The sequence below is a fragment of the Cibotium barometz genome, chromosome 1 (genome assembly GCF_041138505.1).
Source record: "Cibotium barometz isolate CiBa-2024 chromosome 1, ASM4113850v1, whole genome shotgun sequence".
Taxonomy (NCBI): domain Eukaryota; kingdom Viridiplantae; phylum Streptophyta; class Polypodiopsida; order Cyatheales; family Cibotiaceae; genus Cibotium; species Cibotium barometz.
The window spans coordinates 67,456,622-67,482,379 of record NC_141046.1 but is presented as its reverse complement, the minus strand read 5'-3'; the positions used below and the strand labels follow the sequence as shown (position 1 = coordinate 67,482,379).

At 44.5% G+C, this 25,758-nt stretch overlaps 1 protein-coding gene and 1 long non-coding RNA gene across 5 annotated transcripts in view; one reads left to right on the top strand and one right to left on the bottom strand.

Moving 5' to 3' along the window:
- Nucleotides 1-25,758, top strand: part of LOC147642360 (putative serine/threonine-protein kinase At1g54610) — an 82,290-nt gene that overhangs the window by 50,709 nt on the left and 5,823 nt on the right. For all 4 annotated transcript variants that reach the window (XM_086805657.1, XM_086805660.1, XM_086805650.1 and 1 more), the window contains one exon: nucleotides 12,823-12,922. In XM_086805657.1, the coding sequence (XP_086661783.1) occupies nucleotides 12,823-12,922 (100 nt within the window). The remainder of the gene's footprint in view (nucleotides 1-12,822; nucleotides 12,923-25,758) is intronic.
- LOC147642361 (uncharacterized) overlaps nucleotides 1-25,758 on the bottom strand; it is a 66,038-nt gene that overhangs the window by 34,984 nt on the left and 5,296 nt on the right. The window lies entirely within an intron of this gene.

Here is a 25,758-nt window from a genome sequence, read left to right as displayed (position 1 = left end):
TATAATATATAAGGTTATAGATGTCCGTGGGGTGTGGGCTGACGTGATTCCTGCCCCTGGTGAGTCCAATCCCTCTGCCACCGGGGTACATGCCTGTGGACATATAGAGGATACACTTTGAAGCAACTGCTGGCAAAACCAAGCAGGATGCCGTTGTTCCAAACTATGTCAGAACCAATGTTCCAAAAAAGAGGCTTTCCAAATACACGAATTTTTTGGGTTTGTACCCTTCAGTTCTGGAAGAGCCCTGGATCTTGCCCCAAATGGTAGCAAAAGTGTAAAACAGCCCATAAAATCACTGGTAATGGACAGTCTTAATCCTGTCAATAGCCTTAACAACATCATGATCTTCAAACCTGCCAATCTCCTAATCTGTAGTTGGCCTAAAAGCCGTCCATGAAATCTCGACCAAGGGGCTAACCATGCCTCTATCTGCAAAACCTGCAGCCCAGCTTCCATGAGCAGGCAATCATGCTGTGGATGAAAGATAGAGTAACTCCCTCATAATGAGCGAAATAAGTGAGACAATCCTGTGCCATAGTCCCTAGGCCTCAATGCAATGATTCCAATGCTGTATGGAATCTAGCAGGGATCTACATCTTAAATAGTAGCTCTAAAGGTAAATTTTTGACTAGAACTTTATGAGATTTCCAGGCTGAAAGCTGAGCATTTGAATGAAGCCGTAATAATAACTTTTTTTGATGAGTAACATAACATAAAAGCAACAGTTCATTTCCTAAAATGAGACTTATTAAATATGGCACACTATGCAGAACTACCCAAAATGTCGACTTTGATAAGTATGACAAAAAGTTTATTTAAGGATTGGGTCAAATACTATGTGTTGGGTACCCTCCTTTCTAGAATTCTGGGATTTGCGTTGAGTGTGCGGCCTAGGTTGGCGAGGTGTTTGCTAGAAAAGACCCTTAATAAAAAGCCATTTAGGTGGTTGATCATAAGAATTTTATTTTATTTTGTTGTCAAAGCAAAAGACAAAACACTTCAGCAAAAAGTCACGTAAATTCACTAAGACCCATGGTTGAGAGTGGAGTGTCACAAAAAGGGGACACCCGGAGCGATAATAGACCAACACTTCAAATATACTAGACACAGAGCATGATAACATAGGAGAAGAACCATAAATAATACAATAACTCGCAGTGAGCCGGAATGGCTGGCCCCCCCATAGGATTTTCTTTATTCACACAGAAACTTTTACAAGATACCAAGGTGCAAGTGCATACAGCACCGGATTTTCCACAAAGCATCAGCACAAATCTTGCCCAGATAACTATCCGGTGCCAAGATACAAACACAACACCAAAAGCCAGCCAAAAAACTGTCTCAAAACAATCCCATAATCAGCTCACAAACAATCCATCAATCAGCCCAATACGGAGCCAAAACAGTCCCAAATTCCGTGCCAAAACAGCCCCAAAAACTGAGCCTCAAATCAGCCCCATAAGAGCTCTGAAAACTGTCCCAGACTTCCTCCAAAACAGTCCCAGTAACAGCCCCAAATCTGCCCCAAAAACTGCCCTAGTGGTTTCACACGTGTGAGCTGGTATGGCCTCTGTACGGCTGTACAAACAGGCTCTGACAGCGGCTGCAGTACGGCTGTACATCTGCCGACCAATGGAAGAGAGAATATTTTGCAACCCTTCTGTACGGCTTGCGCAAGGGGAGAGAAAGAGAGCTATACCCTGTACGGCCAGCGCAAGAGTGAAGGAGAGAGAGAGAGAGAGTCAATCAGCTGCCTTTCCCATGTACTCATGCGCATCCCCTCAAGAACAGCCCCTCCATTCTTTTTAATAGAGTCGACCAGCTATAATTGAAGTGCTTTCCTCTTTTTGCCCAAAATAGTTGAGCTTGTCCAAAAATATCAACTTTTAGCTTTTCTTGGCTTGTAAGTTTTAGCCCAAAAATATCAACTTTATGCTTTTCTTCACTTGTACTCCAAGTTTTAGTCCAAAATATCAACTTTTGTGCTTTTCCCAAGCTTGTTGGCCAAGTTTCAAGTAGGTGCCTCCTTTTGTCCACCTGTGGATGCCCAAATAATAATATGTCTAGCCCGTCTTTAATGATATGTGAACACACCGACTTAAAAACATTATAAGTCACTTTGATGAATAAAATCCCATGCTGCTTTTGCTGTGGGGCCATTTTTTCAGACCAAACTTTGCCGGTAGATGCTTCAGCTTTCTTCTGTGGAAAAATGCCCGTTCACACCTTGGTTCAGCTCAGTGTGTAAAACACTGGTCAAGATTGGTGAAGGGGCCAAATGGTGACATTCCCTCCGTCTTATAAAGCAATTGTCCGCAACTGTGTAAAACACTGGTCAAGATTGGTGAAGGAGCCAAATGGTGACATTCCCTCCGTCTTATAAAGCAATTGTCCGCAACTGTATAAACCTGATACCACTGAGATATCCTTCAAGAATAGGAGATGCACTACCAATCCATAATATTTCAACCATAAATCCAGATCCACAATCCCTAGTGAGATAGAGGCACAAGAGCCAACCGTATCAAGAAACAAACTGTATCCATATTCTGAGTCAACAACCTCAATAATGACCAGACACATGCACAAGAGCCAACTGTATCCCCAATATTCATAAATCCATAAGCCGGATAATAACTAGACACAAGCACAAGAGCCAACTGTGTCCCAAATAACCATAAATCCGTAAGTAGCTTTAAGTACCTGCAAAAGAAAAATAAGCAACATACATAGCCACAAAACATCTTGCCATGTCATTGGATTGCATAAGAGCATCACTTCTATGATCCATACGCATGCCCAAGCCAAACATGCTTCACACGTCCATCTGGTTCACCAGGGCAATGACCCTTCCATGAAACCATACACGCTCACCAAGGTTTCCCCTTCCATGAGACTTCACTCACTAGGGTCACCAACCCATCCATGAGTTGAGATATTAACTCACTAGAGTCACCAACTCTTCCATGAGTTCACAGGGTCACCAACCCGGAGTCACTCACTAGGGTCGCGAACCCTTCCATGAGTTCATGAAATACTCACTGGACAGAGTCACCAACTTTTCCATGATCCCATGTGTTCAGATAGTGAGAAATCAAAGTCACCAACTCATCTCACTAATTGGAGTCACCAACTCCTCTCACCACTGGACATAGTCACCAACTAGAGTCACCAACTCTTCCATGAGTGCAATATATCATGATTCATAAGATAACAATAAATCACAAGCATATAGATCCTGGTTGTCCATAAACATGTCTGCGATAGATAGTTTTACAAGCATTTCAATCGATGAAAGAAATCCATAGAAAAATCCTCGATCCATGAGATATCCATAAATTTCAAAATTCCACTGCAACCACAGAACACTCAATCTAGAATTAGCTAGTTCATGTTACTGATAAATAATTCATAGCTTTGTAATCGCATATGCGACATATTCTAGCGTTCCATACTACTAGAATACTCCCCATATGAGATTCTTGTGTAGGTGACAATTCTAGCATCCCATACTGCTAGGAGCCTCCAATACACACGACCAAAATCATAAACTATTCATCAAAACCATAGAGAAGCCTTTTCCAGAATCAGCATGGTTTTCAAGGAAAACGCCTTTCAGAAAAATAACTTTCTTAAAACACATCTCAAGATAGACACGAGAAACACTCTCCACTTGCGTCAGCAAGGGAATTCAACATGTACAAAATTACAAATATTGGCAAAAAGCATCAACTTGGTAAAACTCAAAGTATACTTAGCTTTTCTTTGCCAGGTTCGTCATGAAGCCAAAAGAAATATCTCATCAGCATACACATAAGATATCTTGAGAGAGAGCTCCATATAGCTTGCTCATAAGCTTGATTTATAATCCACAATAATCCATATGGCAAAAGTGTTCAACATGGACACATAAAGCCAACTCCGTATTCCGAGGATAAAATCTGTGAATCCATAAATCCTTAGTCCAAGCTGTCTACTACTCATGCTCATGACTGCTTCCATAAGCTCAATAGCCAAAATTGTTGGTCAGTGTAGTCCCCACTTTTGATCTTCTCTTTCTCATTGTTGGAAGAAAGCCTCTTGCTTCCGAGAAAGCCTTTGCTCTGATACCAATGTCACAAAAGGGAGACTCCTAGAGCAATAATAGACCAACACTTCAAATATACCAGACATAGAGCATGATAACACAACGGAAGAACCATAAATAATACAATAACACCGCACTGAGCCGGAACGGCCGGCCCCCCATAGGAACTTCTTTATTCACACAAAAACTTTTACAAGATACCAAGGTGCGAGCACATACAGCATCGGATTATCCACAAAGCATCAGCACAAATCTTGCCCAAATAACTAATCTATCAATCAGCCCGGTACGGAGCCAAAAACATTCCCGAATTCCGTGCCAAAACAGCCCCGAAAACTGAGCCTCAAATCAGCCCCATAAGAGCTCTCAAAACTGTCCCAGACTTCCTCCAAACAGTCCCATTAACAGCCCAAAAAGAGCCCTAGTGATTTCACACGTGTGAGCTGGTACAGCCTCTGTACAGCTGTATGGATAGGCTCTGACAGCGGGTGCAGTACGGCTGTACATCTGCCCGACCAATGGAAGAGAGAATATTTTGCAACCCCTCTATACGGCTTGCGCAAGGGCAGAGAAAGAGAGCTATACCTTGTACAGCCAGCACAAGAGGGTGAAGGAGAGAGAGAGAGAGAAAGTCGATCAGCTACCTTTCCCATGTACTCATGCGCATCTCCTCAAGAACAGCCCCTCCATTCTTTTTAATAGAGTCGACCAACTATAATTGAAATGCTTTCCTCTTTTTGCCCAAAATAGCTGAGCTTGTCCAAAAATATCAACTTTTTAGCTTTTATTGGCTTGTACTCCAAGTTTTAGCCCAAAAATATCAACTTTATGCTTTTCTTCGCTTGTACTCCAAGTTTTAGTCCAAAAATATCAACTTTATGCTTTTCTTCGCTTGTACTCCAAGTTTTAGTCCAAAATATCAACTTTTGTGCTTTTCCCAAAGCTTGTTGGCCAAGCTTCAAGTAGACACCTCCTTTTGTCCACCTGTGGTGCCCAAAATAATAATATGTCTAGCCCGTCTTAAATGATATGTGAACACACCGACTTATAATTATTATAAGTCACTTTGATGAATAAAATCCCATGTTTGCCGATAGATGTTTCAGCTTTCTTCTATGGAAAAATTCTCATTCACACCTTGGTTCCACTCAGTGTGTAAAACATTGGTCAAGACTGGTGAAGGGACCAAATGGTGACACGAGACTGTTGCCATATATATAGGCAGTGATGTGTGTGAACACACTTAGGACCGCCGGGGTACTTTTTCCCTCTTTAGGAGGTTTTTTCTCCCTGCTTGTATATACGCCCATCCTTCTAGGGCTAACTTATCTTTTGTACATTGACACAATCTAATACATTGTGTGTTGTGTGCATTCTTGCTTCTTCTTCTCCAAGCTTTGTGTGCTTTCCTGCAACCCTAATTCCAACAATTGGTATCAGAGCAGGCATCGGCTCCCAGGGCTACGCCGCCAGCACCCTCCGACTCACGTTCTCCGACTGAGGTGAGCTTTCACGAGCGCTTCCAGGTCCCTATACTCTGCAAATCAGCCCATAGGACTGTGCGTTCTCAGAATTCGCATCTGAGGTCGTTTCGGACTCCGTTTTTGCATTTCAAGTTCTGCACAGGTGTTTTCGTCATTTTCTGCAGAAATTTCGACAGTGCAGTTTTCTGCAAAACAGGCATATGTGTTCTATTGTGGACCGTGCTACATAGCACGAGTTGTTTTCTGTTCAGTCTTTGTTTCATTACAGGTAGCTTTTGCATCAGTTTCAGTCAGTGGCCATGGCTGATAACAGCAATGATGTATTTCGCATGTTATCTGCTGATGACAAACTGGATGGAAACAGCAACTACCCACTTTGGGCATACATGATGCAGCATGTTTTGGTTGCAAAAGGAGTGTGGAACATTGTGCAGGGTACGGATGTACGTCCAGGTTCTGTGGATGTAGGAACTGTTGAGGATGTTGCAGGTTCTAGCAGCTCTACTGTTGCTGTTGTTTTACCCACTGCTGAACAAGCTCGTTGGGATGGTAAAGATGCGCAGACTCATGCCTTGATTGCACTTTCTGTCAAACATAACATCACCCCACATATTCGTTCAGCTAAAACAGCAAAACAGGCTTGGGATATTCTAGCTGGTTTGTATGCAGGTCGTAACGAGGCAAAAATCGCTTACTTGTGTAAAGAGCTAGAATTGAAGATTATGCAAGAAGATGATAACATGAATGTTTTTCTTGCTGAGATTAAAGATCTCAAAGAACAGTTGATTTCTGCAGGTGAGATTATTCCTGATCATTCTCTTGTGCAGACTGTTCTTGATGCTTCACCTGAGACATATGAGACCTTTGCTTCCACGTGGAGACTTCTTAATGAGGACAGACCTGATGCTGTCAAGTATGATACTTTAGTCAACAAGCTCTTGCAAGAAGCGCAGTCCAGGCTAAACAGGGCCAGGCAGCGTGCAGTTGATCAAGCATTTATTGCTGCCCAGCAGCAGAGAAGAAGTGGTAAGGCAGCCCCTTTCACTGTTTCTTCTCCTATTAGTAGGTCTGCAACTTCTTCTCCTTCCACAGGTAGCAACAATAAGTCTGAGAAGGCTCTTGATAAAGGCAAGAAAAAGACCAGGTGCAACTATTGTAAGGCAAATGATCATGTCATTAAGAATTGCCCTAAGCTAAAGGCTAAAGAGGCAAAGAAGAAAGAGTCAAATGCAGCCACAATAGCGGATGCTTCTACAAATCAGATTCTGCAAATGTTGTTCAGGATACAGAATGGGCGTTTAGCGTGTATTGCCAGTATGACTCATCTGTACATGATGTATGTTTGACAGTTTCTGTTGACTCTCATGTATGGTATTTTGACAGTGATGCTACAAAGCACATTATCTCGCATTGTGATATGTTCACTTCTCTTGAGGTTGTCCCTAATGGGAATACTGTCACATGTGCCAATAATGCTTCTTACCCAGTGAAGGGCATTGGTAAAATTATGCTTACTGCTGCAAATGGCAGCGCTTTCACACTTTCAAATGCTTTGTATGTGTCAGGGATAAAGAAGAATCTATTGTCTGTCTCTGCGCTTGCTAGACTTGGACTTGTAGTCAAATTTGTGGATGACAGATGTACTGTTCATGATTTGACTTCTGGTGATACGATTATTGTATCTGGCACCTTGTTTCGTGGGCTGTATAGGCTCAATTCTTATGACAAGTGTGTGGAAGATTCAACAAATGCAGTTTCTAATGAAAAGGCAGTTTCAGATGCAAAACTATGGCATGCTCGTTTTGGTCATCTGAACTTTGCTAGTTTGCTACGTTTGCAAAAATTTGATATGGTTGCTTCATTGCCCCCTCTTGAGGCACCATTGAAACATGTTTGTGAAGGTTGTATTTTGGGCAAAATGCAGCGTTCTGCGTTTCCAAAGGATGGTTCTGTGCGGGCCACTCGCAAATTGCAGCTTGTACATAGTGATGTATGTGGGCCTATGCAAACTCCGTCATTTGGTAAACACTTGTACTTCGTGACTTTCATTGATGATTACTCAAGGCATGCATGGGTATATCCACTGAAGGCAAAGTCCGAAGTGTTTTTGTGCTTCAAACAGTATTTCCTTATGGTTGAAAATGTATCCAATTGTACTGTGGGCATCCTCCGTTCTGATTGAGGGGGGGAGTACATGTCTAAAGAGTTTGATGCATTTCTGGCTAGCCGTGGAATAAAACACCAATGTACAGTGCCGTATACCCCTCAGCAAAATGGTGTTGTTGAGAGAAAGAACAGGTCACTTATGGAGATGGCACGATGTATGGTTAAGAGCCAAGCTTTGCCACATGCGTTTTGGCTTGAGGCTGTCATGTGTGCTGCATATGTACTCAACAGGTGTCCCACTAAGGCCTTGCAGTCTATTACTCCATACGAAGCTTGGCATGGCAGGAAGCCTTCTATTGGTCACTTGCGTGTCTTTGGTTGCTTGGCCTATGCTTTAGTGCCTGTGCAACAACGCAGAAAATTGGATGATAAGGCTGTCAAATGCATTTTTGTTGGTTACAGTGCTGAAAGCAAGGGTTACATATTGTATCATCCGCAGTCAAAGCGTATCTTGATTAGTCGAGATGTTGTTTTTGTGGAAGATGTTGTGCAGCCCTTGTTATCATGTACCAAAGAGACAGGTGTGAGCTCACGGGATGTATTTGATACGTTGTTACCTCTCTTTACAGGTGGGAATTCAAATGTAAAGTCCTAATGAGGCAAATATTCAGCCTATGCAGATTTCAAACGACATCATAGATCAGCCTATTTCTGATGCAGATTTACAGGATGTAATTCATGAGGATAGGACTAAAAATGAGCAGGCTAGAGGTATGCCTAAATGGCTGGTGCAAACCTTGCGTGATAGTAAGATTGATGCACCTATGACTAGTCGTACTCCTTCAAGTTTTCAGCATGCCTCTTATACATCAGATTGTTATGCTTTGGCTGTGTCTAGTATGTGTGAAGAGGAAGAACCTCTTTCATTTGATGAGGCACAAAATTCAGAAAATTGGTTGGCTGCAATGCAAAGTGAATATGATGCTATAATGAAGAATGGTACATGGTCTTTGTGTGATTTGCCTATTGGTAAAAAGGCCATTGGATGTAAGTGGGTTTTTAAGTTGAAACGAAAGCCAGATGGCAGTGTTGATCGCTATAAGGCTAGACTTGTTGCAAAGGGTTATGCTCAAGAAAAGGGCATTGATTTTGATGAGACCTTTGCTCCCACTTGTCGTATGACTATCATTCGTAGCATTTGTGCATTGGCAGCTCATAATGGTTGGAATATACATCAACTGGACATAAAGACTGCGTTCTTGAATGGAGATTTGCATGAAGAGGTGTATGTATCGCAGCCTCGTGGTTTTGTTCAAAGAGGGCAGGAAAACAAAGTGTGCAGGTTGAAAAAGACTTTATATGGTTTAAAGCAAGCTCCACGAGCTTGGTATGAAAAGATACATGCATATTTGACTGCACATGGATTTCAGAATAGTCCAACAGAAAGCACTTTGTACGTTAAACGTGTGGATGGTGTACATCTAATCATTGCTCTCTATGTCGATGACATGCTGCTCACAGGACCAAATGAGAGTCATATTGCTGATTTTAAGGCTGATTTGAATGCCTCTTTTGAGATGTCAGATTTGGGGCATTTGCATCATTATTTTGGGATACAATTTAAGCAGTGTGATGGAGGTATTGCTTTGTGTCAGACAAAATATATTGAGACATTGTTGCGGAGATTTGGCCTTGAAGACTGCAAGCCTATTGCTACTCCAATGGAGACAGGTTTGAAGTTGAGTCTTCATGATGCTAGAGATCACTTTGATGTCACACTCTATCAGACAGCTATTGGTTGCCTCATTTATGTATGCATTACGAGGCCGGACATTCAGTTTGCAGTCTCACAGGTGAGCAGGTTTATGCATAGCCCAGGGTCTCAGCATTGGAAGGCAATTAAACGCATCTTTCGCTACTTGAGTGGCACCATACATCTTGGGTTGTTTTATCCCAAGGGGGGATCGTTGCCGCCAGATTTACATGCTTTTTCGGACTCAGATTGGGCTGGTTGCTATGACACAAGAGTGTCCACAAGTGGTTTTTGTTTCATGCTCGGTAGCTCATGCATATCTTGGTTGAGCAAGAAGCAACCTACTGTGGCCACTTCTAGTTGTGAAGCTGAGTACAGGGCAGCTTTCACAGCTACGGTTGAGTGTGTGTGGCTCAGACGGCTTATGGCTGACTTGGGTGTTGGACAGGAGTCTGCCACCTCTATCTTCACTGACAGTCAGAGCGCATTGGCAGTTGCGAGAAACCCACTTTTTCATGCTCGCACAAAGCACATTGAGGTGCATTATCACTATGTCATGGAGAGACTCTCAGCAGGAGAGATCAGCTTGGCCTATGTGCCAACACAGGACAACCTCGCCAATCTTTTCACAAAGGCGCTTCCTCGTGAGAAGTTCGAAGCTTTCCACAAAGCTTTGGGCTTGCTCCCCTTTGTGAATTGATCTACTTCGGGCATGGCACTCCCCTAAACATGAGTGCCAGCTCTCGTTCACACCATCACTCCCAGGGGGGATTTGTTGCCATATATATAGGCAGTGATGTGTGTGAACACACTTAGGACCGCCGGGGCACTTTTTCCCTCTTTAGGAGGTTTTTTCCCCCTGCTTGTATATACGCCCATCCTTCTAGGGCTAACTTATCTTTTGTACATTGACACAATCTAATACATTGTGTGTTGTGTGCATTCTTGCTTCTTCTTCTCCAAGCTTTGTATGCTTTCCTGCAACCCTAATTCCAACAGAGACCCACTTGTCTTTATATGGCCTGGAAAGATGTTTGCTTGTCCAAACATCACTCAGTAACAAACCTCAAGATCTCATTAAGTTTTGGTCAAAACGGAGATTGAATGAGTATGACATTTAATACAAGATTCATAATTACCCAAAGAGTCATCCACACAAGATGAGGAATTTAAATCACTCCTCGATTAGCCCAAGCTAAAATGCCAACTAATTCCATGAGGAGTGAGTGAACTGTGACACCGAACCTTGCATAATCCAAAGAACACACATAACCTTTTGAAACACCTATGTTTGAAAGTGCTTCAAGCTACTATTAGTGTCTGGTAGTGGTGACATATGTGGCAAGCTAACCTAAAACAGTTGAGCTGAGTGGATTTGTAGAATCAACCAATGATCACCTTTCAGACCTAAATAACCATGCCCCATTCTGTAGAAGACACTTGAAAACCCTTTCACGACCAAAGTGTCAGGCTACTTATATCTAGCTCCAAGGAAGCATCCATGATCATCAAGCATAAAATTATTCCCCATGATGGGCTTCCTATCATTCATGCTAACGTTCTAATCACAAATGGAATTTTTTATGTGGAGAGATCTATTAAGTATAATAGAACACACAAGAATCAAAAGTCATCCAAAGGACTCGAGAATAAATCACTGATGGCAAAGCTAGTTTAGAAGATGTCCATACAAACCCTGTAGTCAAAATTGAATTGAAACCATTATCACCCAATTGCTCAAGAAAGCAGACTATATGTCTTCTTGACCTTGAGGGACCTTGAATTCTACATAGGTAGCAAAAAGAGTGTAAGTGATTGTTACATACCTAAGGCTAACCCTTGGGGTTAGCGACTAATCTAGCAAGGTTAGGGGAGCCATGGGACTAGGAAAAGCAGGCGGATTTAGGTGGTTAAGGTTTAAATTCAATAAATCCAAGGTTATTTGTTATTTATGATGGGACTATTATTTATAGCAGCAATAAGCACTGTATAAGTGAATCTTGGGTTATTATTGTTTGGCTATGGTCTGGACCTAGACCAAGAGACTGACTCCTGCCATGGACATGGTGGATCACAAGAAGTCTTGCTGAGGGCCCCTATGGGCAGGCACTGGTCGTATGGGACACCATGGCTTGTGGGAGTGGAACCTTAGCCCCTGGCTTGGGGGTGGTTTGTGGACACGAACCTACGGTTGGGTGGTGAGCTTGCCTGCACCCTTCTTTGTTTGTACAAATCTTGTTTGTGTATGTGTATATTAGGTGATCCTTCAGGAGGAGTCCCTTATAGTTGGTATCAAAGGCAGCTTAATCATGGAGGTGGAAAAGACAAGGTTTGGGTGTCGTTTGTGTTTTTAGGATTTACAAGGTCACCCAATACGGATATCTCTTGATCACCATATTTGTGTTTTGATCTGCAAAGAAGTAGATGCTTTTTTAGGGTTTACTGACATGATAGGGTTCATGTGGAATTTGAGAGAAGGGGGAGAAAGAGGGGATTTGTATGCATGGGTGCGTAGGTGATAATTGTCCCATGAATCCTTGTTTTGGAAGAAAACCCTCGTTCTCGTAGAAGTCTTTGATCAAGCTTCTGGGCATAAACAAAATTTTAAGTCTAAGAAGGCTCCACGGAACCAAACCCAAGTTTTGGGTGAACCCAATCCGAAGAAGGATGAGAAGCACCAACAGACCCTTCAGAACATTAGGGAGGACAGGTGTTTCACTTTGCAGTCTGAAAGGCCATATGAAGGCAACGAGCAAGGCAGCTCATTTGACCGAAGTAACAGGTAACCCTCAAATTTCTTTTGTGGAATATATATATATATATATACACAAATATACATATATGTGTGCGTGTGTGTGTGTTGAGTGAATATATATGTATACATACATATATCTATACAGGTATTACATATGTATACACATGTATATGTGTATGTTTATGTATATGTACATAAACATATATACACATACACATATGTGTGTGTGTGTGTGTGTGTGTGTGTGTGTGTGTGTGTGTGTGTGTGTACATATATTTACAAAGGACATGTATTGAGCTCCAGATGCTTCCATCTAGAATGGCATGTACCATACCCACTTTCTCATGGTGATAGGAGACGGCTTCATCCAGGTGCCTGAGTGCAGCTTTGAAGTTGTGGAAGAAAATAAGCTGATGCATAGACAACCCTTGGTACTGAGATCTCTTGATCAAAAATTTTGTAATAGTTTTCAAGTCTTTTAACTTAACACATCATTCAGCCTTGCGTCCTGAACTTTGTTATCAAATGCAGCCACTTTTGTTACTTTTGTTTGTATCATTATATGACCAAAGGAAAATTTGGAGTTTTTCCATGGTTTTCTCTGATGTAGCAGAATGTTCGAGTGGTTTTACAGGCAAGCAGAAATGCAAGTGAAGCTGGGCAAGGTCCAATCGAGTTTGCAGGACTATAATCAGGAGAATATCAAAAGAAGAGAGGTAGAAAGACCATCACAGGTATGGGACGAATTGAGCAAACTTCCCAATCATGCAATCTGTGATAGTTGTTCACTTGTAGGAGATGCTTTGATCTGGTCATTCGCAACTTCCAATGGTCTAGAGTGGTCGCAACCAGCATGGTAGAGAACAGCAAGCTTGATGAAATGCCATTCTTCACTATAGGAAAGGGTTAAGGTGTCTTTGAATTGATTATGGAAGGCCTCCAGGTCACACAAGATAGGTCTAGCCTGGACCATGGTCCAGCCATTTCTATAGGAGCCTTACTACAAATAATCAGCTTACTGCAACCTCAGTTGAGAAGAGCTACTTGCAATGTCACATGTGTCATCCCTCAACAATACATACATCAGGGGTTCAACATATGGCCATTGTGTGCTCTGTTTGTAACTTGAGGATAGGTATGCACACAGGACTGGTTTAGATACACAGCTATGAAGAGATCCAAGAACTCAGAAGCATCTGGCCTCGTGTAAAAGTGTTGAGCTGGGAGCAAGTTTTGGAAAACCACACCGGGACAAATTACTGCAGTCATGTTATGGGACCAAGGTGACCAGTTTGGGGGGCCTTGGAAACCCAACCAAACACACCTCTGGACAAGCACTAGAAACTTAGCTAGGAGGCTGCCAGATGTAGCAGCCCACAAATGGTTAGAGGATCAAGGAAGCCAACATTGCGAAAAGAAATTGTCACTTTCGAACTTTGATTTTCCCATTTCTTTTCAGCTTGCCTATGATCAAAAGGTAAACTTCATTCTTCCACTAAGCTCCATGCAGTATAGCTCCAAGGAAACCTTCTTGGCCTTTTCCATTGCACAAAGAACAGGTGAAAAAAATCGTTCAAGCTTTTTGCTTTCTACACCAATTCTCTATTTGGCCTTGATTTTGCTCAAATCCTGCTAGTATCTCTTGCCTCTGCATTCACCCCCTCTCTTGCAAGGTTATCCATACACATTGAAGGCCACCTCAATAATGTGCTCATTGAATTTTCATATCAAAGTTCATTAATCTATCTACCATTCCTCACCTTGCACCTGCCTTAATGCTCTGGATTGCCTGCTATGGAGAAAATACAGTTCTAGCTTTCTAGCAATGGAAAAAGTAGAGTTCAGGTGAGACTGGCAATTATAAAACAAAATTTGAATAGTTCATTGAGGATTTTGTAGTTTGGTTTGTGCTGTGCCACCGTTAAGTCCACTCTCACGAGTCACCTCTGCAATCTTCTTTTATTCATTTCCACTTAGAATCACTATCTTACAAGCTAGACATTGACTGCCACGCAGTGTTTGATTATTGAAAATATGGTCTTGAACATGCCCAGCGACAATGAGTGGGGATGACAAGACTGGCCACCAAAATCTATGCAGAGGGCACCAATGAGTGTCATTATGGGATAAGTGGGATTTGAGCAAAAAAGTAAAGGGGGGGCACTCAAGCATATGTGTTGAGCCAGGTACATGGAAACAGTGTACCCGGTTTTGGGGGGTTGGGGGTCGCGCCGACCATGAATACAAGAGACGGCAGGGATCAGAGGCACGCTGAGCATGGTAGAGTGGAGGGGTTGGGTCATCATTGAGTGCAGATAGTGGGGACTTATATACTAGGGTTTAGCTAGATTGGAGAGAATTACTACCAAGTGTATCAGTGTTTCGAATTTCTGTACGATCTTTTTTATACTCTTGATGGGTTTGGTCCTAGCTGGTTAATGCTGCTTACACTTTTTCTTCGAGCCAGTTTAATAAGTGTTCAATGATGTCATGATTATGGTTCAGTTGAATTTTTAGAACATTAAAAGGCACCAGTATTCGTCAGCTTTATACCACAGCGGAGCTTGTAACCATTTAACGTACTATGTGAAGCCATGGATACAAAAAGAGAGTCAAAACCCATCCTTCTCCTGAATGGTGTGCATTGCAGCAATGCCCACCTCTTGTGGTGGTACTTCTCTATAGCATCTGAGGATATCCTGTATCTACAGCTGGCAGGTCCAGATCACTGTGGGTGGGGACGTTGGGCACTTTGGAGAGACTGTGCCCTCTCTCTGGTGACTCCCCAGGTGTGTGGTGCCAGAGGGTTGCGAGCTTGGTTGCACCATCTGTGTTCTCTCTCCTCTGGACGAGTTTGGGTGGCGGGCATCGTGATGGCCTGATGGGAACCAAAAAATCTTTGATGGTGGTTTGAGAGGTGTCTGGCTCATCATGCCTCTCTGAGTGCTGCCTCTCACCAGAGTCTCTCGATGACAGAGAAGCTCCATCAAGTTCAAGCCCAAACACTCTCACCAAGCGGGCATGGGCAGCCGGTGGTGAAGATAGGACCTTGATAAGACATATAAAGTAACTATCTCCATGGTCTCACCCCTATAAGAGAGTAGCTGGCTGCCACTGGATATGAGATGTTGAAGAGCATGATCTTGGTTTTACCAAGGTTCATTGGAGAGATTTGAGATAAGGACTATATCATCTGCATACAAGAGAATGGGGACTACTGTCTGGGCTAGCTGTGACCCTGTACCCCCAATCTGTTGAAAATCCGAGATCTCATCAATGTTAAGCCCAAATAGTGTGTGGAGAGTGGGCAGCCCTGTTTGACCCCAATGGTGCTACAGATCTTACTGGACATGCTGCCTGGAGGCTGACCCCTGCCCATCACTGACTCAGACTCCTATAGGCGAGCGTACAGCTGGGATCTGGGCAGTGTCAAAGGCCCCTGAAATCCACGAAGCAACAAAAGACATGTTGCTTCTGCACTCTCGTGTCCTCGGTGATAGTCTGTAATGTAAAGATGTGGTCTAGGGTCAAATGATTCCTCTTGAATCCTGCCTGTCCTATGGCCCTCTGTCAGTACCCCTCTGCCCATGAGTTGATGTGAACTCTGCCCATGAGCTGATATGAGCCTCCAAGACTGCTTCGTAAATCTTGACCAATGTATGGCCAATCATGATGGTTCGGTAGTTATTGTAGTCCAAGAGGTGTCCTGCCTTGTGGATGGGGACAATGGTGTGGGTAGTCCAAGATGGGCGAAACCCCTCACAAAGAGCCCTATTAAAGATGTGAGCTAGGATAGGAGCCAAGGTCTTCCAACCATGGGCCAAATGTTCAGTGCCAATGTCTTCATGGTCTTTGTTTGGATCTACCGATATGTAGCTTTAATATGGCTTTCATGACATTAGGGGTATGTGATGCATCCAGCAAATCCCCCCCCCCCAACTAGCTTTCACTATATCTGGATCTCCACCTACACCTCCCCCCGATCCCCCCATTCTACCTACCTTCACCCTTTTCACCATGACTTGGATACCATATACAAGACTTATCTAGACAGCCATATAGCCGATCTGGACCTCTCATTGCCTCTACCCGACCTCTACCATACCTCAACTCACAGCTCGCATCCATTCTTCATGAATCTGCACGATCCAACTTTCCATTCACCATTTGCTCCACCGCCAAGCTGCCTGTCGGCTCACAACCTCAGAATGGTTGGTATGATGAAGAGGGTAAATCCATGCAACTTCACCTCCTACAGGGAAGGGAGTGCAGATGGATCCCTGCATGCGAAATGCAGAGATCATTCTGCCACCTTACTCGCTGGAAGAAGCACACATTCTTGGCTAAACGCGAGAGGAATTGTACCAGCTATTCTTGAGTGCAGATCGGTGCATCTTTGAAGAGAAGAAGCCACACATCCCCATCACCGACCCTTCTATATGAGAAATGTATGCCCGCAACCTCTATAACATCCCAAATCAGCCCTCACCTAACATATCTCATATCCCACGTCCCACATTTGCCACCCTTTTTACCAAAGGAAGGAGACCCCATTGGTTAGTCTACCATATTCGAACCACCCATATGTGGAAAGCCTGCGAGCCTGCCAGACGAGGGCCATCAAGACATCCCATTATATAAAATCAGTTCATGCATAGTACCTATCTCTAAGAAGAACTTAGCTAGTCATGGGTGCAGTGTCATTGGAGATCTGCTGCATACCCAACTCCTGTGCATCAATCTCGGAAAGGACCACTGGATCTGTATGAAAATCATACATCTGCATCTGTGCATTGGCTGTCCGGGCTTTGAAATTCCCACAAGGAGAATGTCTCCTTGTTGAGCAAACTCCACCAAATCTGAAAGAAGGGGGGGCACGGCGACTGACCATCCAATGAAAGTCCCCATGCGTAAAAGGTGATGACTTTGGGGGAAAGTAATATACTGCAATGTATATTACCCGAGCTTCTGTGCTGTGATTACTCTGCATAGGTTGGATTTGACAATACCCCGATGCCTCCGGATCCTCTCACTACTCTAGAAGTACGAGTCTGGCCTTTGTATGCAGACTCTTACATGTATCCTGACACCTCTGGTAGCCCTCTCAAGGCTTTGGTGTGTCTTCGTGTAGAAAACCATATCCTTGTCTGACTAAGTCTCCAAGAAACCTCTTTGGTCAAACCATAAGGTCCCATTGCAATTCCATGTAGCCATGTGTAATGTATCTATCGTCTCATAGACCCCACACTGTTTTTTAGGGTGGTGTTCCATGATGATGACTCGTCCATGTCGATACACCGCCCACTTGCATGCTTCATGGACCTGAATCATCCCAGTTTTCCTTTCCTCCACCTGGAGGGGTGTAAGGTCATCTCCCACATAAATCTTGGTTCCTTTGAGGGTCCCCTTCTTCAAAAATCCCATGAGAGCTTTTAGGGGCCTCTCCTTGGTCACATCGTTCCCCGCTTGTGATGCAGCAGTGAGAGATGTGTCATCCACCCACATTTGCCTGCATAACTTAATCCCGTCTTCCTTGGTGCGGCGGGCGACCTATCCATGGGGAGTCTAGTCACTCTGATGTGTAGAGCCCTACTGTGCACTGTGTCTATGGTTGCCCTCTTCAAGTGTGGCCACCATAATGTGACATGTGAGAGGTTAAGACCGTAGTAATCACAACCTTAGTCTAGATAAACTGCACTTAATGATGTTTAAGAGACAGACAAATATGTGTCAATGCAATGCAGCTATATTAGATGAATGAATGATGTTACAATGACAAAAGGATCTGTACTGCTGATTATGCTGCCTATATGCTGAATATGCGGGATGAACTCCTGTCCACTCTTTCCCTTGTCTCCTAGGAAGGAAACGCTGAAGGGAGACTTTGGAACAGATGCTGAATGCTGATGGGATGATGAAACGCAGACTTGATGGCTGAACTGAGCTGAAGGATGCTGCGTTTGCTGAAGATGATGCTGATGGAGATGCGTTTGCTGATTACGAATGTTGAGGATGATGCGTTAATCTATCTGCTGAGATGAGGGGCTGAAACGCTGATGATCCAGATGAGGATGCGCTTCCCTGGCTGAATGGATGATGCTGATGATGATAGGCTGAAACGCATGATGATCCAGAGGAGGATGTGCTTCACTGATGAGCCCTTGAATGCTGATGGAGAGGCGCCTGAATATATATGCATGAATGCTGCTGGTCGGCCAGATGCAATGTCCAAGACTGCTGTCGGCTGCCCCATAAATGCCTGAAAAATGCTTATTAAATTGCATAAATGCCAGTAAAATACCTGAATAATGCCTGATGACTACTGATGAGGCTAATGATGCCATAGAATGATGCCATGTCACTGTACACCTGACTGGTGTGCACGTGACATTCCCCGCTGCTAAACTGTTGCTGGGTGATAAACCTGGCAACCTTCGACTCCTCTGCGATCCTTCTCCTCCGAACCACTGCCCCCTTCTGTCTTCTACTGGGACTGAGGCCGTCTGCAGGAGTGAAATCCTTTGAGCCAAGACTCTATGTACTGCGGGAACTGAATGGCAAATACCTGAGTCACCCCTGACCTGCCTCTGGAAACCTTTCACCTACCATCTCCGTCGTACCTGAAGCTCTGAACCTCCTGAGGCGATGTTGGAGCAAACTTCCATCTTCTGTGGAAGAGAAACCCCCTGCCAGTTGAAGTCCAAAACTTATGTCCTCCTTTGATGATGGATGTCATTCTTTCCTGAGAGTTCATGGGCAACATGTATGCAAGACTGACTGCTAAGATGACTGCTATGCAAGCCATGTGCAACCCTATATGCTGTGCAAGAATGCAGATGGATGGGTTACTGATGCAGACCTAAGGGAAAATCCCTAAGGGTGGCTTGCAAAATTTTGAGAACTGGGTTTAACTGTGCGGAAGCGATAAAAATGATGTCTGACTGAATGACTGCTGAAATGAACATGCTCTAAGGCTGGTTACCCTGTAACGCTCTGATACCAATGTGACATGTGAGAGGTTAAGACCGTAGTAATCACAACCTTAGTCTAGATAAACTGCACTTAATGATGTTTAAGAGACAGACAGATATGTGTCAATGCAATGCAGCTATATTAGATGAATGAATGATGTTACAATGAGATCCAAAAGGATCTGTACTGCTGATTATGCTGCCTATATGCTGAATATGCGGGATGAACTGCTGTCCACTCTTTCCCTTGTCTCCTGGGAAGGAAACGCTGAAGGGAGACTTTGGAACAGATGCTGAATGCTAATGGGATGATGAAACGCAGACCTGATGGCTGAACTGAGTTGAAGGATGCTGCGTTTGCTGAAGATGATGCTGATGGAGATGCATTTGCTGATTACGAATGTTGAGGATGATGCGTTAATCTATCTGCTGAGATGAGGGGCTGAAACGCTGATGATCCAGATGAGGATGCGCTTCCCTGGCTGAATGGATGATGCTGATGATGATAGGCTGAAACGCATGATGATCCAGAGGAGGATGCGCTTCACTGATGAGCCCTTGAATGCTGATGGAGAGGCGCCTGAATATATATGCATGAATGCTGCTGGTCGGCCAGCATAAATGCAGTCGGCCAGATGCAATGTCCAAGACTGCTGTCGGCTGCCCCATAAATGCCTGAAAAATGCTTATTAAATTGCATAAATGCCAGTAAAATACCTGAATAATGCCTGATGACTACTGATGAGGCTAATGATGCCATGTCACTGTACACCTGACTGGTGTGCACGTGACACATAATTTGAGAGAGGGTTTTTGTTTCCTCACCATCTCCACCTGCTTAGAGGCTTCTTCTACCCCTTTCTAAGCTTCCTGCATATCCGTTCCTCAACCCCTCACTCTCCATCTTAATCTCCTCGTTGGTTTCCTATATGGTCTTGGAAAGCATGGCATTGACCTCATGGATTTGCTTCATCCCTTGTTTCTTGATGGAGTCAAGCTCCTTCTTCAATGTGGCGTTCACCATTTTAATCATGGTAAGCTCTTGCAACGAAGCCTTCGAGCAATCTTGGGTTTTCCTCTTGAGTTGTTCTGTGAGCTCCTTCACCTCAATTTTGAGGGAGTTCAGCTCAGCTTCGAGCGTGGCATTATCGTCTTCGTGTTTTATCATGATGGTTGTCAGGGCATACGAGAAGCGCACATATGCATCTCCTTCACTCTCATCCTCCGATTTTGAAGAAGCCACTCCTCCGGTTCTGAAGAAGCCTTCTTCTCGGATTGCTCCTCCAAGGTCCTCGGACAATCCTTCACAATATGGTCAGTGGAGTCACAGTAAAAGCACTGTCCAACAGCCATCTTCATGTGGCGCTCTTTAGGGGTGAGGCGAGTCACCGAGCTCCTCCACTTGCCTTGTCCTTACCATGCTTGGCGTTGGACTGGCTACCCTTGTCTTTGCTCTTTTGCTGCCCCTATTGTTGAGTCCCAAACTTGGAACTCTCATGGGTCTCGAGGGCTATAGCAAGACGAACTGCATCTGAAAGATCCTGGGGCCAATGTGCATGAACAATTGCATGCAAAGACGGTTTCAAACCATCCACAAATCGTTGAACATGTTTCGACCGCCAGACGGTCCTTGGGAGCATTAACAAAAGCTTCCCAAAACGAGCAAGATAGTTAGTTATCAATTCATCATGTTTTTGCATAAAACGGTCCACTATTTCTTCAAGTCATGCTCGTAATCTACAAGAATAAACTGCTTCAATACCGCCTTGCGACAATCATCCCAGTAGCAAGTCATGGAGATGTTGCCAACATGGTAGCCATCTCGCAGGTCGAATTGGTGACAACTTCTTCGTCCATCTTCTCATTGAACTTTGGAGGCTTCAAAAGCTTCATTAATTGAGCTCATTCCTCACGAGGTATGGAGAAGGAACTTGGCAAACCGGTAGTCCCTTGACATCGAGCCAGTGAAGGCAAGCAGGAACTGTCTAGAGAATCTAGTGGAAAGGGACTCCGCAAAGGAGACTGTTGGTGACGTGAACGACATCTCCCTAGCGGACTGCATACCACCATACATATTCCCTTGCATACCAAGCTGAAAATTAGCTCCAAAAGTCCTTGGCATACCCATGCCTCCCTGAGGATAAACCCCCAGTCATGGATTGGAACACAGAGCCACCACCAAAATAACCTGGATGCATAGTCTGCTGAGGAACATATGGCTGTCCGAAAAAGGAACTCTGTGAGTTAGCACCAAAAGCATGTTGCATGTTCGAAAACTGTCCAAAAGATGGATCCTGTGGGAAGGCACCACTATGACCCTGTGGAAGGTTCTTAGAACGCACCTTCTTCTTCTTCTTTTTAGGCTCAGAACGGGATCTCATAAATTCAGCAAACTTCTCACTTCGTGTGGGCTGCATAAACACATCCATTACACCGACCAAACGATTTTTAAACTGAGCATCATCTTCCTCTTTACTAGGCATATTGCTCATCATCTGCAGCCTGTTCTCCTGCAAGAATATCCTCAGATTCATTTCTCTCAGGAGAGGTGTCTTGCTCTTCCTCTTCATGATAAAAATATTCGTCTTCTGTATCAGACATGTTGCTGAATTTTTCAGCAGTGACTTTCCTCGAGTCAACCACGAGCTCACCCCCTTAAGAAAGTTGATGATGGGTCCCGGCAATGGAACCTTGAAACCGGCCTCTGGTAGAAACCAAAGTGCGGTAGACTAGCAGTCACCCTTCCACTTGTAGTCCAGATATAAAAACAAATTTAATTGGAGCTAGAGTGCCCCAAAACTGAAATGAGAACGACACCTGTTGGCCCCAAAGCTTGGCGCCCCTTTCGGTATTTCTTTATTCAAATTCAAAGAGATGTAAACCTGAGTACAACAAAACCAGCCAGGAGAATACACCTGTATGTCCAATCTGGTAGCCCACAAGACCTCTTAGCACAGAGGATTCACACACAGATCTGTGTTCCACAAAAGCAACACTCTGTGCTTCCCTCTGATCAACCAAGACAATTCAGCCGGGCAGCCTTGAGCACACATCTGGCATTTCTCATGTACATGGTTCCACAACTCAGTTCACATATACATCCACTGTCCAATCTCTGTTTCCACTCTTTCAATCTGCCATACCCCTCCTCTCACAAGGGGCCAAATAACACAACTCTACAGCAGACATAAGCTAATGGAAAGAAAGAAAGATGGACAAGTTCAGAGCTTACCAAATTAGTGCGTGGTTCTGCATTCGTGAGGCCGATCGTACCAGTCTGTACTTTCCTCCCTGCAACCACTTGACTGACACACCAACTAAGCTCTGATAAAGTACTGCCTACAACTGTCCGTACAATCTTTACTGCTGCCACCTGTACCTGCTAGACAAAACAGTCCTTGACAGCCTGCACCTGTCCGTACAGGTCTGCGCTGTCTGTGTCAGCCTGTACCTGTCCGTACAGGTGTCTGCACTATCCTATCAGCGGCACCTGTACCAGCAGCACAGCTGTTGCCAAAACCTGCAGCACTTACAGCACCCGCCTTCAGTTTCTGTCCGCACCGCCTGAACCTGCAGCACGTACAGTACCCGCCTGCACAACAACCGTCTGCAGTCTGAACTTGCCAGCACCGCTTGTACTAATCCGTACGCATGCAACGTGAACCTGCAGTCGTACAGCAGCCACGTGGCCTGTACTTGCAAGATCTGTACGACCTGTTCTGTACGGAAAACAGCAGCCCACACAGCTCAACGCAGCTAGTCGACAGTTCTTTTCTTCTCTTCTCTTCTCTACGCATGAAGCTTGCACGCTTCCCCAAAAGCAAGAGAGAGAAAGGGATGAGGGAGGCGTGTACCAAAAGTGGAGTTTCCTCCCTCCAAAAATATCCTAGGTCCCCTACTTTAATATTTATTAAAGTTCCTAGGGGCCACCCATGGATAAAACATTAAAATTCATTAATGTTTCGGTCCCCCTTCACACCTGAAGATGTCCACACATCATTTCCTTTGTCCAGGCATCCCAAATGTGAATCATTTAATATTTATTTTGCTATGCAACCACCATGCCCACACTTGTGCTGTTCCATTTTCACAGGGTCATGACATACGACCTGTTTCCACATGAAACCCTTAGGCCTGTTTCCCTTTGAAACTTTTGTCCTGTTTCCATACGGAACCATTCATGGCACCATTCAACAACAGTGCCAACAACGGCATACATCTAGTTACCTGTTCCCTCATGAAACATCGGGAAACATAGAGATGCCCATAACTGTAGGTCCCTCTGTTCCTTTCTAGCAGGAAGAAAACAATCTACTCCATGAGCACGCAGCCATGCGAGCTTGCATCACTCCCATGCCAAGAAACGCTTTCAATTGACCTGTACTTGCAGCCGGAAACCCTAGCACATAGCTGAATTTGCAGCCAACCAAAAACAGCCCATAAACAGTCTCAAAATTGCTCATGTTCGTAGCCACATGCATTGCCACGAAACAGTCCATAAACCCTTTCCAAAACAGTCCCGAACCAAAGCAAAGAGAAGCTGAAAGTTCCATCATTTGAACACCATTGACATGATGTCCATGTTCATGAAAAACCAGCCCCTATCCGCCTTTATGTCCAGAGAAACCAGCCCTCTGGCCACCTAGGAGAAGAGCACGCAGCCCTGAGCGCCTGCAATCCAGGCCTCCTGTGCACCAAGCGAGAGAGAGAGAAAGGAGCATGTGACGCAGCTTCAGCCCCCCTCCTACTGTTCAGCCCTCAACTTTTGCGCACACAGAAAAAGAGAGAGAAAGAAGCACATCCAGAGAGAGAGAGAGAGAGAAGAGAGAGAAGGAAGGCCTGTGTCTCTGTTCTGTAGCACAGCACAGCAGCCAGCCCTTTACTCTCCCAAAAGCATGCCTGTGGAGCTATTCAGCTGCGCCTCCAACTTCTGTAGCACAGCCCGCTTGCTGCCCTTTCCAAAAAGCCAAAGCTATTCAGCTGCTCAGACCCGCCTGTGGCTGTCTTTCCCACCAAAAACCAGAACTCAGCACTGGCCGCCTGTGTAACCAGCTGAGCAGCCCTCCTAAGCGGAAAGCACACCTTCACCAAAGATAGGCCCCTCCTTTCTGCCCGCCAGCCCCCCTTTTGAAAAAGCACACATGGCCCCAAAAAAATAGCATATGGGCCACATTTACTATAAAGTTTTTGAAGGTTTTTAAAACCTTTTGAGTTAAAATCTCTTTGCCCCCTTCACACTTGGGGTTGTCCACACATGGGTTTCCTTTTTAACTCCAATCTGATGCCATTCACACTGTCCACCATGCACGGATGGAGTGACTCAGATTGGGGAGGAGAGCCAGACACGAGGACGTTGACATCAGGCTACAGTTTTTCCCTTGGCTTAGGAGTAGTTTTATGGAGCACTAAGAGGCAGCCATCTATTACCTTGTCGTCGACAGAGGCAGGGTACTAGGCTGCTTGTGAGGTGGTGAGGTTGCAGAGGTTGCTTGGTAGGATTTGGTTTCCACTGGTGGAACCCACGGTCATCCAGAGGTATTTTGTTCGTGAAAAGATTGTTGTTGATGACATCTTGCTAGAGTTCTGTTCGACAGAGGACAGTGCGGTGGACCTCTTCACGAAGTTTCTATCTTAGGCTTTGCTACGGCGGCACTCCAGCTCCCTGGGGTTGGTTCCACATCCAGGAGCTAAGAGGGGGTGTTAGCAGTCATCTCCTGTTTGTATATTTACACCAGGGCCTCTGTTGTTGGTGTGCCCGCCCGGGTTAGGTGTTTTCTCATTTTTCCCCACTCTCCATATTTTTCCCTATTTTTTATGTAGTGTCCTGTGCATGTCGGCTACCTCTGTATGCTGGCCGACTGCAAAACTGTGTATTCAGACACTGGCCGACTGCTCCCTGCTTCTCTCTGCTGCTGGCCGACTTCACACGTGTGAAGGCCGACTGTTTGATGCTGGCTGACTTGAGACGCAGCAATCGGGTGTCTATATGGGTGTTGTCAGCTGTCCTACTGCTGGCCGATTGCACATGTGGGGCCATATAAAATGGCCCCATGGCCCCCCACTTGTTGTATTAGGTTTTCGGGATTTTCTTGTGTATATAGAGTAGAGTTACATGCCTCTCTCTCTCTCTTTCCTTCTCCATTGTTGTATTTTTCTGCATTGCACTTGCTCGTGTTCTCAGATTTTGTCATCATCTCCGTTGCAGATTTTGACAAATTTCACATTGTGAATTTTTCGTCCGAGTTGCGGCCAGTTGATATTGCGCTTATTCTTTCTATCTTTAGCGGTGTATTTGCCCTATCAACTACTTATTTGCTGTACTAATTCTTTCTATTTGCTACTTCTGTCACGACCCTGTGTTTTTCTCTGGATAGTATGCAGGTGTGCACGGGGAGAGTCTGACTCCATCCATCAATCCTCCTCCTGTGTAAAAGAGTCCAAGGTCCTTCGCATGTTGCAGAAACCACAAGATACGCAATCCTGCCTCCCAAAGAGTCCTCTGCAAACATGAGCTCAACAGCCTCATCAAGAAGCTCTCGTCCAATCTGGTATCCATCAACCAAATCAATGAACCATTCTGCTTCTGAGTCAAGAAGGCA